Raw genomic sequence first — 18,369 nt, forward strand, 5'->3', positions numbered from 1 at the left:
TTAAAAAGAGCGCAAGTCAGTCCTATTTCTTAAGGAACACTGCCCAACAGCGACACCCGCAGGTAAAGTTACAGCAGGAGTCATGCCTCCCTTTGCTCTCATAGAAAACCATCAGACCCCCAGTGTGCGGTGGGTTTTGTGGGGGGTAATTGAGAATGAATGGGGGAAAGTCACGTGAGAAGAGACAATGTCTCCATCGCGCTATGATTGGATGTAATTGGTTATGATTGGATTTGATTGGTTTGTGCAATAAATCCCGCCTCTTGTTGACGTACGCGTTCCGCGCGTCAGTTTGAATGAACAAATGATGGCGTCAATGGGAAGACTAACTACGGAGCATGATTAATGATCCAAAATAGCCTAAGTTGACTATTAAAAAGAAAAACATCAATACACAAATAAAATATATTGTTTAAATTGTTACAGCATTTATTTATTATTTTGGAATGAATGTAGAAATGCTTAAAACTTGATGAGATTGACTTGGTTTTGAGAAATAGAACATTACGATACATTGTTAATGTAAAATTACAAAATAGAATTGTGTTTGGTTTCTTTTTTGATGTAATGTAAAGTAATATTCATTTAACAAGAAAGATGTGTCAACGTTAAGAATAATGAATATGAATTTACATTTGATTCATAAATAAATAAAAAATGTGCCTCATTTCAGAACACCACTGCACGCCACTGATATATATATATATATATATATATTATGAAACCATAATAATGCTAAAATAAAAACTAAAATAACACATATGCAGATGGCTGCATTTTTATGAATCAAAATGGTTCATTATTCCATTAATTAACCATTGTTCATTTATTTTATTTTTTTTATCTGGTATTTTCATAAAAGGCATAATATGTAAGATTTTTGGATTAAAATATCTAAAAACCACTAGAACAATGTTATATATTTTGTTGACTTGTGTACTTACATTATCCCAAAAGTCCCATCCCGATTCTTTTCCACCGGCTGTAGACATGAAGACAACACCTCCCATGATTCCGCGAAATCAAAGCGTCATCAAGCTACGCCTTTGTTTTGAATAAGCGACCTCTAGTGGTGCAAATTACATATTGTGCCTTTAAACACTCTTTTACTCTGTTATATAAAATGTAATGAAGTTTGTTTAAATTTAGTTGTTTTTATTTTGTGTAAATGTGAATGTTCACATAATGCTGTCACCCTAATCGAGATCTTTTGCTTTTCTAAAATGTTTTGATTGTAAACATGAACAATATTATTGCATAGCTATAAATAAAAAAAAAAAAGCATATGCAGCTTTTTAGCTACTTTTCATTAGTAACTTCTTGTGTAGCTCCAGTAATTACCGTTTTAAAAGGGTTGCTTGACTGTAGTTAACTACTTGAAATTCAGTTATGAGCAGCTTTTCATTTATGAAGTGTGGAAGGCAATATAATCATGCTGCCTACCTTCTGCAACAGTCTTCATGTCGAGCCTTCAGTCTCTTAAAATAGCTGCCAGCTCACTGGGTTTTGGAACAAAGCTATTCATTTGTTCCCTCTCTGCTTCTCTTCGCAGTGCTAAAGCCGTTGGTGGACGTGTTGAGCGATCCGGACTACATTAACCGCATGCTGCTAGCTCAGTTAGAGCACAGAGAGCAGGTGAACGAGCATCATAAGAAAGCTTACACGTACGCACCGTCCTACGAGGAGTTCATCAAACTCATCAGCAGCAGCTCTGACATACAGTTCCTCAAACAGCTCAGGTATGAAACCATCACATTAAGCATCATTCTGCATTCATTTTCCTTCATTCTTTGTGTTTTTAGTGGTCCTTTCTTAGCATTAGGGATTTGCACAGCACTTCTTTCTGTATGGTAATTTTATATATGCTTCAATTGTAGTCTTGAGTTTTCTTCACAATATTCCTCATTTAAATAATTCATATGCAGAATAAAGGGGCGGGGCCTGGTTGAGTTAGTTAGTAGTGTGTTGAAACTGGTGGTTATGGTAAGGGGCGGGACATTTCCCTAATGACCAATCACAACACACTGCTCCAGCCGACCAATCAGAGCACATTGTGCTTTTCAGAAGGAGGGGCTTCATAGAGACAGGAACTAAACAGAGTGTTACTGACAGACTGGGAAGAGAGGAGCTGCAACAATGGAGAATATGAGGAAAATAAACATTCAAGCAGGAAAACCTGTTCTAGTAGAGCACAAAAACAACATCAAGACTTTGTACAAGGGCATATTATGGGCTCTTTAAAGGATTAGTTCACTTCAGAATTAAAATTTCCTGATAATTTTTTCACCTCCATGTCATCCAAGATGTTCATGTCTTTTTTCAGTTGAATAGAAATGAAGGTTTCTGAGGAAAACATTCCAGGATTTTTCTCCATATAGTGGACTTCACTGGGGTTCAACGGGTTGAAGGTCCAAATGTCAGTTTCAGTGCAGCTTCAAAGAGCTCTACATGATCCCAGACGAGGAATAAGAGTCTAATCTAGAGAAACCATCGGTCATTTTCAAAAAAAAGATAAAAAATTATATACTTTTTAACCACAAATGCTCGTCTTGCACTGCTTTGCCATGTGCCACGCATTGTGTAATCACGTTGGAAAGGTCACACTAACCCTAACTCCAACTTCAAAGTCATCTGACATCGTTGTTCTACCTTTTTTTGGAAAGGCCGTTTGACTTAGTCTTTGCACAATCTCTTTGTAGACACTGGATCGGTACTTCCGCCTACATCACGCGTGATCTTTCCAACATGATTACGTAATGTGTGGCATATCGCAGAGCAGAGCAAGACGAGCATTTGTGGTTAAAAAGTATATAAATGTTTATTTTTTTAGAAAACGTCCGATGGTTTCTCTAGATTAGACTCTTATTCCTCGTCTGGGATCATGTAGAGCTCTTTGAAGCTGCACTGAAACTGACATTTGGACCTTCAACCCGTTGAACCCCAGTGAAGTCCACTATATGGAGAAAAATCCTGGAATGTTTTCCTCAAAAACCTTCATTTCTTTTCCACTGAAGAAAGAAAGACATGAACATCTTGGATGACATGGAGGAGAGTAAATTATCAGGAAATTTGAATTCTGAAGTGAATTAATCCTTAAATACTATTGTGTTTTTTTTTGTTTGTTTGTTTTTATCGCTCCAGTCAGAGTTAGACGATGACTCACTAAAGCTGTCTGGATTTTGGCCATTTCGCCACATCCAAACCAATTTATTTCAGTATAAAAATAGTCCTGTTGGAAAGCAATTTCTGTTACCTTCACTCAGACAAATCACTCTTTAAATAGGTGAACTGGAAGTCGGCGCTGTCAGTATCAGGTCGGATTGGAGGGGACATTTGTCATTTGAGGTTTGTTCCGCTGGAGTTCAGCTCTGGATGAATTATCTGTGAGTCGTGAGACAGTGACATTTAAAGGCTCGGAGAAACTTTTCAGCCATATTGATCTGCAGGCGTAAAGGATGGAGATGGATCGGTCGGACTCTGGCGTTCTTAAAATAAAAGCTTTGTGATTATAGTGGTTTGGGTTTGATTGTAGTGCTCTTTAGTAGTCATTGCAAAGTCTTCGAAACCTTGGTAGGAAGCAAGGCTTGGAGGAGAAACATCTGTCTCTGGTCAGCCTTAAACTATGTATGCAATTAACAAGAAAGGTCTAAAGTTTAGCTCATGCTAAATATGTTCTTTATGTATTGGGATATATAACTATGATTTCTGAAAAGTAACATGGTTGACAATACTTCAGTTGTCAAAGTCATTATTTACATATGCTAATGAGGGACACACAAGGAACTTGTTTTGGAGAATCTTAACCTACTTGTTGGAAAGTTTCTGAATGACTCATGTGGTATCATTATTATTAATATGGGTGTGAATCTTTTGGTACCTCACAATTCGATTCTTGAGGTCACGATTCAATTAAAAATGAATCAAATTCGATTCGATATATACATAGATTTGATTCTAGTTTCATAATAGGCCTTGAAGAGAAAAATCCCTCTGAAATGTGAACCTTGACATTGTTTTTCTTCTCAATTTAGTAAAAAATATAGCTGCGAGTAGCAATTATCTGGGTTCAAGCGTTTTAAGGCCTTTAAGCACATGTGTAAAAACGTATAATGTTTTATTTGGCAAAGCTGTAACCATCTCGATCATAGATGGAAAACCAGTGTTACCAGTGTTAATTACGCTGACGAATAATTTTCGTCATAATTTTCATCAACGACATTTCTTCACGGACGAAAACGAGATGATGACTAAATAAAAATGCGTTTTGAATGACTAAAACCATGACCAAAATCCACTCTTATTTTCGTCAGTGAATAAAAACGAGATGAAAATGATAGAGAGGGACGATTTGGGAAGATATCCAGTCAGGATTGCTGTCCTGTGTGGAAGAAGCGCACATTTGAAGTGTAACGTGCTGATCTAACCGCGGGAAACGCGGCGCTGTTGCGCCCTCTACAGGCTCGTCCAGAAGCACATCAGATGAATCAATCAATGAATTGCGCACATTTATGCCAAGCGATTGCTTACAAGCTAATGTTTATGAATTATGACAATGTTTACTATACAATGTTTATATTGTAGTATGTTTTAGACGGATGTAAGAATGCATATTTTATCTCCTTCGTCTGAACTTAAATGAGCAGCCTGCTACAGTGCAGACTGCAGATATTTCAGAATAAGAGTCACGGTGTGTGCGGGATGGTTTATAATTATTATTTTTTCCTGGTCATTATTGTTATTTTGTTTACACAATAAACTGCATTTAATTTAATTTAATTTAATTTCTATTTAATTCATAGTAAACTACTGTATCTTCTGTCACAGGAAGGAAAGACTGACACATTCCTATTCAATATATTTTACAAGAAGTATAAGAGTTATTATAGTTAAACCTAAAACCATAAAAAAATCTTAACTGAACGTTAACCGAAATAAAAAATAAAAAAATAAAAAAATGTAAACTTATTTTATTTAATCTAGATTCCAATCTTTGGCTTAACCTGATGTACTAAAGTAACTAAAACAGAAATAAAAAAACTACATAGATGTTTAAAAGCAAAAACTAAAAGACATAAACACAAAAAAATTCTAAAACTTTTAACTAAAATTACAATGAAAGCAGAAAAACTACAAATCAAATCTAATCAAATAATTTTTAACAAAAAATATAATAGTATCTCAATGATAAGTGTGTCAATTCCTGAAAAGCACTGAATTTAGCTCTCTTTCGTGTCTTTTTGCACTTGAATGGTCAAAAACTGTCCGCTTTGGCGAGTAAAGTACAGTTGGTTGTCTTTAGTGAATATAAACAGTTTGGAGAATGTAAGATGTATATCAGTGTATTGGATCTGTGTATTGTTAGAGAAATGCTTACTTAATGCATTACAATTTAACTAAATTAGATTTTAGTTGACTAAATCTACTGTAGATTTAGTTGACTAAAACTAAAACACTTTCCGATGACTAAAATATGACTAAAACTAAATGCCATTTTAGTCAAAAGACTATGACTAAAACTAAATCAAAATTTGCTGTCACCAAAGTTGGTTTTTGAAATAATCTCCAATATTTAACAAACGATTCAATGGACAGTGGCTGTCCTAGAGGCAAAGTTGCTCAGAATGAGGAGTTCTACCATGTGGTATGATCAGCCTCCATTAATAGCTGCTCATGCACCTTGGACAAAGGCACTATATGCCAAATTTTCAAGTCAATTGGACTAACTTTGAAGTGGTTATAGCCATTTTCATGTTTTTTTTCTGTTATAGCGCCACCAAGTGGCCAGTTGCTGCGTCCTTTTTCATGTGACCACAGAATGTGCTCTTACATATATGTGTGCTGAGTTTGGTGAAAACATCTCATTTTGTTCACAAGTTACAGCCATTTTAGTGAAAGTGGCTCCACCCACTTCGAACATTTTGGCGGCCCTTAGAGACCGTGAATTGAAATTTCAACCTTTTTTTTTTTGATAATTATTGACAATCAGACTCCAGAGAATCTTGCTGCACTGGTTCGGGTCAAAAACCTAGGACTAATTTGCAAAAGTAGGTTTTTTTTAAAAAACCCAAAATACCAGAAAATGTAAGAACAATGAACGAACCCGAGGCATGGATTTTTCCATCTTGACGGCAACCGTTTATGAGGCTGCTGTCCCTTTAAGAATAAACGCACGGATCTAATATACTGTTACACATCCGATTTTTGACTGTGTTTATAATGGTGTGTGTATTTGACCATGCAAGCACAATGAGCTATGAAAGAGAACTGAATTTGGGATCACATGCATCTGTGTCCGTACTGCATTGAGTCTTTTTCACGGTTTATTTTGATTAATAACACTGTAACGTCAAAAACTTTAACGATACTGTGACGTTAAAGAAGTGTAGCACTTTAGAAAATCAATTTTTGAAATTTGTGAATCGGTAGAAGATAGGATCGTGATTCATATGTGAATCGATTTCACTCCACCCACCCATAATTATTAATACAGATGATATCTGTACTTTCACCTTTAAAAACTCCCAGAAGCTGGTAGTCGATCAACTCTACAATTGACCTGAGTCGACTATAAGCTGCTTGGGTTCTTTTTTCTTCAGTTGCATTGACACATAAAAAGTCTAAAATTGAACATCTTATCAGCCAATGAGGGTGTTTTTGTAAATGGCTTCTATTAGATGTGTGCAGTCTTTGTTTGAAAACTGAAAGGCAGAGAGAGCAGCAAAAGGATGTTCATTGTGTCGAGGAAATTCAGCATCTATAATTCGACCGTCTCATTTCACTCCAGGAAAAAAACCTGAGGTCAGGTAACGAGATTGTTGCTAGGTGACGCAGTTAAACACAGAGGTTTCTGACCATGCCGGAGATCTGTTTTTCTCTCTTTCACATCTAAATCACAACTTTTTTTATCTAAATAAAGAGCAAATGACCTGCATTGGGTTTGTATTTGATGTTTTGTATGTGTATTTTATGATTGTCATGCTGTTAGTGAGATTGACGGGACATTTAGTTTTGTCTATAAATCTAACATCACATAAACCAGGTAAATGAGCGGTATTTTCCATCAGGATTTATTCTTCTTTTATCACAACACAAAATATGTACAAACTAAATTGAGCTGTCAGTTTGCTTCGACCATGATTGTTTAATTTATCTCTTTTGCATCTGTTAAATGCATTCATGCAAATAAATGATAATTGACACTTTTCCAACTGTTTTCCACTTTTCACTTCTCCAACTGTAATTAAGACACATTCACGTAATTAAGGGAGTAAGTTGCAATTATTACATCACCCAGAGCAAGAGCAAGATCACGCCCATCAACGCGCTTCGTTCGGGATACGGAAGCCGAGAGATTTTTCAACAATGGCTGTGTCCCAATTCAGGGGCTGCACCCTTTGAAGGCTGCATACATCATCGGTCTCATTTAAGAAAAATAACTGTTAGATTGCAACGTAAGAAAGAAATGACAGTATTTTACACCTCACATAAATATCAGTCAATTTTATTACGGTTACTTTTCTTAAATATGACATCCTTGATGAAGTATGCATCCTTCAAATTCGACCTCCAGAGGACGCAGCCTCCGAAATGAGATGCAGCTCCTGTAAACAAAGGAGTGTGTTTTTGGTTGTGAGGGAAAGATTACCTATTTCAGCTTCCCAAAGAACCCAGCGTTAAGTGAACAGTGGATGAAGTTTGTTTTTCTGGGTCAGCAACGGAGTTGTGTACGTATGTTTGTTTGTTCCCGGGATTTTGGTGACAAATTCTTTGTAAACAAGTCCCAGTTCGACGCTGGATTTGCAGATCACGGGTGGAGAGTAAAGCTGCATCACATGTCTGTGTTTTGTTGGCAATCGATGCATATAATGTAAACAACACGAACGTTTTTGTTCCCTTTTCATTTATAATGATGTCACAGCTAGCATGCGATCTCTAGACAGAAGCTGCGTGCGCTCGTAACTCTTTAGCTCCGCCCACAGCACTGACGGCAGACACGCCTCCAGGAGCTCGGCTTTTTTCGGAAAGACTCGTATCATTTATAAATATGATAAAACTAAAGACTTTTTGGAGATATGAAGGATGCATTGTTACTCTATATGTACTCAAGATAAGAATTTATTAAGAGTTTTGAGTTAATCACATACGTTATTGTTGACAGCCCTAATATTTATATATTATGTTATTTCAGCTTTATTTTAATGTCCAAAAACAATTTTTATTAGTTTTAGTTAACGATAACAATTGATAAATGCATGTAATTTCACAAAAAGCTAAATATTCATGAATATAATCATACACAATTGTTTATGGTGGCATCACGTGAAAGTCAAAACAACAAATTCCTGTTTTACTAGTTTTATTTCACCAGTTTTACCAGTCAAGTTTGTATTATTGCTCACTTTTTTTTGAATTTGAGAAAAACACCCAGGAGACCCTAGCAACCACATGGCAACATGCTAAAAGCCACTTAAGGGAACAGGTTTTCCTGCTTGAATGTTGATTATTTTCCTCATATCCTCCATTGTTGCATCTCCTCTCTTACCAGTCTGTCAGTAACGCTCTGTTTAGTTCCTGTCTCTATGAAGCCCCTCCCTCCATGTGCTCTGATTGGTCAGCTCGAGCAGTGTGTTGTGATTGGTCATTTGGGAAATGTCCCGCCCCTTACTATAACCGCCAGTTTCAACACACTACTAACTAACTCAACCAGGCCCCGCCCCTTTATTCTGCGTATGAATGATTTAAATGAGGAATATTGTGAAGATGGAGGCGTTTCAGGGAGTTCAGAAACACTGATATAGAGAAGAACTGCTGGAGGGACTTTTTCATGCTCAAACAGCAACATTACACACTGAAGAAGGGTTCTCTAATCATTTTGCTCTCATTTTATCTTCCTGCAGGTATCAGATAGTTGTGGAGATCATTCAGGCGACCACAATCAGCAGTATTCCACAGCTGAAGAGACAGAAAGGTAAGATGACCTTCAAACACATCCACCAATCATATCACTCCTTATTTAGGGATGCAAACTCTGGGTCGTTGCTTTGTTTTATTTTTTTAATGATGAACTTTTAATGAAGCTAGATTAGTGTGCTCTGCTTTCTAATTTCCTTTAATGAAGTCTGATGGTCAGAAGAGCTTCATGATGGACCATCTAAGAGAAAAATATGCCGTCAGTCAAATTAAAGATGTAATAACAATGGCACGACAACCCACGCTGTGAACCGCTGTATTGCTCTGGTCTTTGATGAGCTGTTATGAAGCTTCCGTCTCTGGCTGTGTCTCGCCGTGAGCCGCTCTGTGATTGGCAGACGGGTAATTGCGTTGAAGCTGGTGCGAGTCTCTCTGGTTCCAGACAGAGGACCGTCGTAGCCAGCGATGACATTTACTGTGCAGCACATAAAACACATCAGCTGATACCTACAGAATTTATACTGTCTGGCCACTTTAAATGTGTTGTGGTATTTCGTGGACTACTGGGAGGAATGTGAGGTGTTTTCAGGAAGCAGCAGCGATGGAAAAATGACTATTTTCTTCTGAATGATTCATTCTGCCACTTTATATAAAAAGTGTATAAAATAAGTCAATTTAAGGGTCTGATTTTAGTAAAAGGTCAGAGAAAGGTGGTGCTTATCCTTTTGAAAGTTTGTTTGTCCGCCTCAAGAGATCAAATTAAATATTTTAAAATGGATCGCTTTGTTTATTTGAAAAAATGGGCAACCGAATTGTTGATTTAGTCTCTTTAGGTGTGAGGTAGTTTGCCACTAAATGTTAATTTTTTGAGGTATCGATAAACTTATATTTCCCATAAATTTGATTGATTGATTGATTGATTGATTGATTTAATTTGTTTTATTTTTATTTTATTTTATCTTTTTCTTTTAATTCTTCTTCTTTTTTTTCTTTTTTTTTAATTTATGTTGTATTTATTTTTTCAATTTTATGGAATGGTTAATTGTTTACTAAGGAACAGGTTTGTTTGTTTATTTATTTATATGTTTGTTTATTTATTTTGTTTTTTATGTTTTTTTTTCATTTATTTTTTGAAATATTCAATTGTGTTTACTTAAGAAAAAGTTTTATTTTTATTTTGTTTTTTTGTTTAATTTTTAATTTTTGTATTTTTAATTTTATTTTTTCTTACTATTTTATGTAATATTCAATTGTGTTTACTAAGGCATTTTTTATTTGTTTGTTTTAATTTTTTATTATTTTTATTTCTTTGTTTTTTTGTTCATTTGTTTCTTTTGTTTTAATATATATATATATATATATATATATATATATATATATATATATATATATATATATATATATAGTCAAACCAAAAATTATTCAGACATTTTTGATATTTTTGATATATTTCTACTAGTGCGTGCAGGACACTATAGTTCATTTCTGAGGAGGAGTGAGGATAGCAAAATATATAAAGATTTGTAACCAAAAATTATTCAGACACTTTGACCTGACCATGTTTTGCTTAAGTGTTATCTGACATAATTAAGATTAATTTTTTCTGACACAGTTTAACTCTGAGATCTTGTCATATTTTATTACCATTTTTTTAAACTATAGTGAATAAACTGTATTAATGAATGAAAAGTTCAAGGTGTCTGAATTAATTTTGGTTTGACTGTATATTATGTGTGTATATATATAAAGGTATATATTATGATTATTATTCCTTTGAGGTGGGATAATTATAATAATTAAACAGTTTTTAGTTATATAGTTTTTCGACATATCTGATAGTTTGTGTCACAAGATTGTGTCATTTTATTGCTTTAAAAAAACGCCCATTTTTATGCTGTTCATAGAAAATGCCTTTTAAACCACCAGGATTTTTATTCTCAAAGGCCGCATGAAACAGCCAATCAGAACAAGAGTTTAGAGGGATAAATATGTCCTCAGCTTCACAAATACAGCATAAACCCTATCTGGATATAATCGTTGAGGTTTTCTTTGACCAAACGAGCAAGATTACTGCTATACATCTTTGATTAGAAATGAAGTTCATTAATCATGCCTTCATTTGAGTGCTGGATTAATTAAAGCTCATTTTATTCACGCGGTGGGAAGCATTTGTTATTTCAGTGCTTGCGGAGAGTCGGTTTATCTGTCGTCATGCTTTCCGTCTCCTGCTGCCCTGTAATGGGCGAATCTATAAATCTCCCCGCTGGTCCAGCACAATGACACCGGCGGTTAGAGGAGGGCGAGCAGGGGACGCGGCTGGTTTCCAGCGGCAGACGGAGCCTGCGGAGACGGACACTGTTAGCGTGATTGCTCATATTTGAGGACACGTTTATTAATGTCTTATCTTAATTTTATCTTACTTATTTTTTTAATCTTTCATGTTACACATTGTGTTGATTCAACTCTACTCAGAAAAACTGTTCAAAATGCCCAAGTTTGAGTGCGTCCGAATAAGAGTTCATTCATAATTGCAGTCTGAGGTCAAGTACCCCATTTCTAATGTATTGTGTAATTATTTTGTGGCGGCACTTATTGTTAGCTCTATATTACTTCATTATTGTAAAACTGTCAAATAAATGTGGCTAATATACTGTATTGTTTGTCTTAAAAGCAGTGGAAAGTGCAGCATCTTAATGTTTTTATTCATCCAATTATGTTTTTAATTTGATTGGGAATTGGATGAAGGAAAGCTTTTGTTTTGCAACCCTGTTTTCACAATATGGGAAACATCAGAATAGTTTGAAATACTCATTTGAGTAATTTTCATTATTTATTTTAGCAATAAACATTAAATGAATATTATTTTTTTTGTTTTGTTGCCATTAAAATTAATAATAAAGAAATGAAGGACGATTTTTTCTCCCTAAAATTTAATGGAATGTTCTGTCATGTTTACTAAGTTTTATTTATTTGTTTGTTTTAGTTTTTTATTAAACTTACAAAAATACATTTTCTCACATTTAGTTTTCTTTCTCTTCTCCATTCTTCTAGTGTGAGCCTTTTTTGCATTTTTTTTGCCATTAAAATTTTTACGGAAGAGGATTAGGGCCAAGTAATAATAAAAAAAATAAAACCATCTCGAGATTAAAGTTGTTAAATTTCGAGAAAAAAGTCGAGATAAAATGTTGAGAATAAACTCGTTAAATTATGAGAAAAAAACTCGTTAAATTTAGAGAAAAAATTCGAAATAAAATGATGAGAATAAACTCGTTAAATTACGAGAAAAAACTTGTTAAATTTTGAGAAAAATGTCGAAATAAAATGATGAGAATAAACTCGTTAAATTACGAGAAAAAAATTGTTAAATTTAGAGAAAAAAGTCTAAATAAAATTATGAGAATAAACTCGTTAAATTACGAGAAAAAAATTGTTAAATTTAGAGAAAAAAGTCGAAATAAAATGATGAGAATAAACTCGTTAAATTACGAGAAAAAACTAGTTAAATTTCGAGAAAAAAGTCGAAATAAAATGATGAGAATAAACTCGTTAAATTACGAGAAAAAAATAGTTAAATTTCGAGAAAAATGTCGAAATAAAATGATGAGAATAAACTCGTTAAATTATGAGGAAAAAAACTCGTTAAATTTAGAGAAAAAAGTCGAAATAAAATTTTGAGAATAAACTAGTTAAATTACGAAAACAAATTCGTTAAGTTACGAGAATAAATTAGTTAATTTAATGACTTTATTCTCAACATTTTATCTCGACTTTTTTCTCGAAATTTAACAACATTTTTCTCATAATTTAACGAATTTGGTCTCGTAATTTAACAACTTTTTTCTCGTAATTTAATGACTTTATTCTCAACATTTTATCTCGACTTTTTTCTCGAAATTTAACGAGTTTTTTTCTCGAAATTTAACGAGTTTATTCTCAACATTTTATCTTGACTTTTTTCTCGAAATTTAACAACTTTAATCTCCAGATGGTTTTATTTTTTTATTATTGCTTGGCCCTAATCCTCTTCCGTACATTTTGCCTAAATGAAGCAATTTTAAAGTTTTTGAATGCTTATTTTTTCCTATAATTAAAAAAAAAACATTTAAATTTAAAACATTTTTTTTTCTTATTCACTTTTATGTTTTCTTTCTCTTCATTTTTCTAGTGTGTGGGTCTTTTTACCATTAAAATTAATTAAAAAAATATGATATTTTTTATTTTTAATATAATAAAATATATATAAAAAAATATATTAATAATTAAATTGATAGTTTTACAGTTTTTGAATGTTTACCCCTAATTTTAATTCTAGTTTTTTGAATGTTTAAATGTTAATTTATTTATTAAAACATTTTAGCACATTTGAATTAATTGCTTCTTTTTTTAAGTGACCTTCAGTTTTGATATTTTTGATATATTTTTACTAGTGGGTGCAGGACACTATAGTTCATCTATGTAAATGAGGATAGCAAAATCAAGTAAACTGTGACATATTATACCCAGATATTCTTCATACAGTGGAATACCAGTAAATTGATAAAGATTTAGAACCTAAAATTATTCAGACACTTTGACCTGACAATGTTTTTCTCTAGTGTTATCTGACATAATTAAGATTATTTTTTATGACACAGTTTAACTCTGAGATCTTGCCATATTTTATTACCATTTTTTTTAACTATAGTGAATAAACTGAATTAATGAATGAAATGTTCAAGGTGTCTGAATACATTTTGGTTTGACTATGTAAACAAAACTATTCTGCTTTACATTTTGATTGATTGATTTTATTTTCAGTGGAAGTTTGCAACTTCTGAAATCAGGAACGAGTTTTAGATTTGTTCAGGCATCGATCTCAATCAAAACGAGCATGTGTGAACAAGTTCATCAGTGTTTATGTCTTGATATCTGTGTCGATCTCTGTGTGAAAGTGACATGAAGCAGAAGGAAATGAAACTGGTTCTGGTGCTTTTCAATCATATCTGCTCGAGTCATCAGAGCCGGTTTCTCTCCGATGGTTTCTACAGCTGATTCCCGTGAGATTGCGTGTCTGAATCCTCTGTCTCTCTCTCTCTGCAGACAGTAAAGGGAAAGAGGCGGCCGCGCTGAAGGCTGACCTGTTACGTGCCAGAAACATGAAGCGTTACATTAACCAGCTCACAGTGGCAAAGAAGCAGTGTGAGAAGCGGATCCGGCTCCTCGGGGGTCCCAACTATGAGCAGCAGGAGGACGGAGCCCAGGATGAAGGGGACGGACCTCAGAGCCAACGGGTACAGATCCGAATCACACAAAACTGATTGATTTATTTCCCTCATCCTACAGTTGCCATGATTAGGAATAAACATTCTTAGGTTCAGAGAGAAAGCAGTGGCTCTTATGGAAAACATCTGAAATGCTCCAGAAGAAACACGAGTGTTTCTGGATAAGTAACAGCCTTCTGGAGATGAAAGCAGTGTAATGTTTTCTAGTGAGCTCAAGTGTTTTTAATAATGACGGCGTCTGCTTGATTTGTTTCTCGTCCTCTCACAGATACTTCAGTTCGAGGAGATCATGTCAAACTCAGTGTACCGGGAGCATTTCCGTGTCTACATGGAGCGTGTGGAAAAGAGGGCTCTGATTAGCTTTTGGGAGCTGGTGGAGATGCTCAAGAGCGCTAACAAGGTCAGACACACACTTCAGCACAACATCAAGCCTCGAGCTGAAGATCCCTCAGATTATGAGTGAAAGAGCCGCTGTCGTTAGTCCTGTTCGGACGGTAATTTTTTCTCATTGGGACGTCTGTAACATTTCATTTGCATGGCACATCGGTGATGCAACTCATGCGTTTGGATGGTGATTTATTCAGGAACGAGTTCTGTGATCCTACAAACCTGGGAACGTGCTGATCAGTCACATGATTGTCAGCTGTAAAGAAAATTAATAAATTTAATATTTTAAGTTGGCACAAAATGCAAGTCGCAATCATCTTTTCTGCATATCCGAGTGAAACGGCTTCTCAAACAAGAACAAATGTAGGGCGGGGCTTGATTTTGTCTGTGGGGAATTGATTGGATGGTTGTGGTTTGCTATTGGCGGATCTCGTGTGAGTGACAGGTTGCCCCGCCCTCATCATCAGAGATGACATTATGACAATAATGATGTGCATGAATAAGTCATTTATATTAAAATTAAAAAAAAAAAGAAGACACGTTTGATTTCATGGTTACGTTAATTTAATAGTAGGAAAATAATATCCCATCTATTATTTGATTATTTAAATATCCTATTTAAAATAGAAAAATTGACACATTAAATTGTTTTTTTTTTTTCCATTTTAGCTCACATTGATTTTTAAAAATGTGGAAATTAGCAGAAAAAAGTTAATGCAAACTCTTATTTACATTTGACCCAACTAGTAAAATGATTAGTTCTGCAAGCTCTAATTTATAAAAATGTATATAATAAATATTTAAAAAAATTATTGCATACCATAATAATGGCCCATTTCAGAAGTTTACGTGATTTTGCACTTTTTTTTTTTTTTGCAGCATTTCAGTATTAAAAGTGATAATAATTTTTAATATTTATATAAATTAGTGTTGTCAAGTCGGTACTGAAATTAAAAAAATGTGACGATACCAGCATTTCCCCTAGCATTTTGAGTGCTGTTGAGCAGATACTTAAACACCTCTGATTGGCTGTTGTGTTCATACGCTCATCAGATATGTCTGTGATTGGCTACAATGATCAACGCCTCAAAAACGTTGTAAATAGACATCATTGACGCTCTTCACCGAGTGCTTACACAGATACACACCGGAGCGTTTGAAAGCAGGCGTATCTTTTGAGCATATGAACACAACGGCCAATCAGAGGTGTTTAAGAATCAACGGCGCCCAAAATCCTATGAGTAAATGCTGGTATCGTCACATTTGCATATCGTCACAACACTAATAGAAATGAATATTTAAAATGCATGCACATTACTAATGCACGCAACATCGATTCCTTCTTGTAAACTCAGAAATGTGGATTTGGACAGAAATTGCCACATGACAAAAAAATGATTTTTTTTCACGGGTGGAAGGAGAAAAACACTGATATTCTGGAATCGGACGGCAATAAAATCACCGACTAGGCCCTGTTAATCACCTCACGTACCCATGAGAAACAATTACCGTCCGAATAGGCCTTTTGCCATATCTGAAAAGTGATTTTCCCGTCGCTCATGCCAATCTACTGTACAGGCACAATTGAACATTTCCTAATTGGTCACTTAGCTGGCACTTTTAACGCTGGACCACAGAAATGCACATGGCTGAGAACCGCAACATCACATCAGCGTGTGACTCAGATAAATGTATAATCGTTTTGGCCCATTATGTCCAGCTGTGTTAAATTAGCAATTACCGGCACTGCCATTTAGCTTTGAGTGTCAGAGCTGAGTGAAATGTCTTTTTTCATCGTTCTGTGTGTCCTGGAAAACTTAAGAGGTCATCTATTCTGTGAGTCTGGAATATTATATATTGTATGTAGAATAAAAACCAGGCTGTTTAGTGCTGCAGAATGTTGTCAGCTGATAAATCATTGAGGAGGCACGTTTGGTTCATTTCTGTGCAACAGCAGATTTGTAATAATCTGTTTATTGTCGTTGTCATATCTTGTTAACCGTTAGCATCTGTTCAGCATGAAACCAATGCAAACGATTTAGATTAGCCATATGTTTTAATGTTAGTCAGTTCTGAACATGAATCTGTCACTGAAATGCAGAACGCTGAACACCAAAACTGTTCACAGTGTAGCTTTGCTGCTATAAATCTTCATGAACCTTCAAGAGATAAACCAACAAAACCTGCCAAGAATGTATCAGGGTCATATTTAATTAAAAAAATCAAAATTATATTCTGTTTGTTGAAAATTAAGCCTATGTATAATCAGATTTTCTCCACAATTTAAATTACCATAATGTGAAAAATCTTGTTACAGTAATAAATAAAAAAAAAAAAAAAAAAAAAAAAAAAAAAAAAAAAATATATATATATATATATATATATATATATATATATATATACTTTTTTTTCTTTTATTTATATATATATATATATATATATATATATATATATATATATATATATATATATATATATATATATATATATATAAAATATATAATTATAATTTTTTTATTGTAATATATTTATACCAGTCTAGTTTTTGCTGTACTGCCATTAATTCATGAAAGAGTGGTTATTTATTTTATTTTTTTTTTATATTATTTATTATATTATTTTATATTATTATTATTTTATATTATTATAGTAAAATTATTAATAATATTAATATATTCTGAAAATTATCATTGAAAATGATAGAAATGACAAAAAACCCTAAATATTAAAATATCCATACTAAATATATATATTTTGCACAAAATTAATAAATAATAATAATGAATAATATATATATTTTAATGTTATGCTATATATACACATTTATTTGTTTGTTTTATTTTTTTGTATGGCAAATATTAAACTGATAATCATCATTGAAAATGATAGAAATTAAAAAAAAAAAAAAATAAAATAAAAATAATATATATATATATATATATATATATATATATATATATATATATATATATATAAGTCAAAATATAATATATTTTTTATATATTTTAATGCAAAATTATATATATATATATATATATATATATATATATATATATATATATATATATATATATATATATATATATATATATACCTTTAAAGAACAATGAGAACTATTAGATGTCTCAAATTGTCTCCTCTGCAGAATGAAGTGCCACAGCTGGTGGGAGAAATCTACCAGAACTTCTTTGTGGAGAGCAGGGAGATCCCGGTGGAGAAGGCTCTTTACAAAGAGATCCAGCAGACGCTGGTGGGGAACAAGGGTACAGACGTGTTCCACAGGATCCAGGGAGACGTTTACGAGACCATGAAGGAGCGCTATTACCCATCATTCCTGGTGAGCGACCTGTACGAGCGGCTCATTAAACGAGAGGAGCAAAGGAGCAGCTCTCAGTCCAGCAGTGAGGAGAAAGACGACACCGTGAGTTAAAAGATGAACTATTATACTTTCTTTAGTGTGTAATGTTGCTGTTTGAGCATGAAAAAGTCCCTCCAGCAGGAGTTCTTCTCTATATCAGTGTCAGTGTTTCTGAACTCCCTGAAACGCCTCCATCTTCACAATATTCCTCATTTAAATAATTCATATGCAGAATAAAGGGGCGGGGCCTGGTTGAGTTAGTTAGTAGTGTGTTGAAACTGGAGGTTATGGTAAGGGGCGGGACATTTCCTAAATGACCAATCACAACACACTGATCCAGCCGACCAATCAGAGCACATTGTGCTTTTATAGAGACAGGAACTAAACAGAGCGTTACTGACAGACTGGGAAAAGAGGAGCTGCAACAATGGAGAATATGAGGAAAATAATCAA

The 18,369-nt window shown here is 33.9% G+C and overlaps 1 protein-coding gene across 1 annotated transcript in view; it reads left to right on the forward strand.

Moving 5' to 3' along the window:
- The window catches only part of snx25 (sorting nexin 25), a 57,009-nt gene that overhangs the window by 24,311 nt on the left and 14,329 nt on the right, over positions 1–18,369 (forward strand). The window contains exons 5-9 of the mRNA XM_048187993.1: positions 1,553–1,739; positions 8,898–8,968; positions 13,990–14,180; positions 14,440–14,571; positions 17,704–17,979. Of these exons, the coding sequence (XP_048043950.1) occupies positions 1,553–1,739; positions 8,898–8,968; positions 13,990–14,180; positions 14,440–14,571; positions 17,704–17,979 (857 nt within the window). The remainder of the gene's footprint in view (positions 1–1,552; positions 1,740–8,897; positions 8,969–13,989; positions 14,181–14,439; positions 14,572–17,703; positions 17,980–18,369) is intronic.

The sequence above is a fragment of the Megalobrama amblycephala genome, linkage group LG4 (genome assembly GCF_018812025.1).
Source record: "Megalobrama amblycephala isolate DHTTF-2021 linkage group LG4, ASM1881202v1, whole genome shotgun sequence".
NCBI classification, from domain to species: domain Eukaryota; kingdom Metazoa; phylum Chordata; class Actinopteri; order Cypriniformes; family Xenocyprididae; genus Megalobrama; species Megalobrama amblycephala.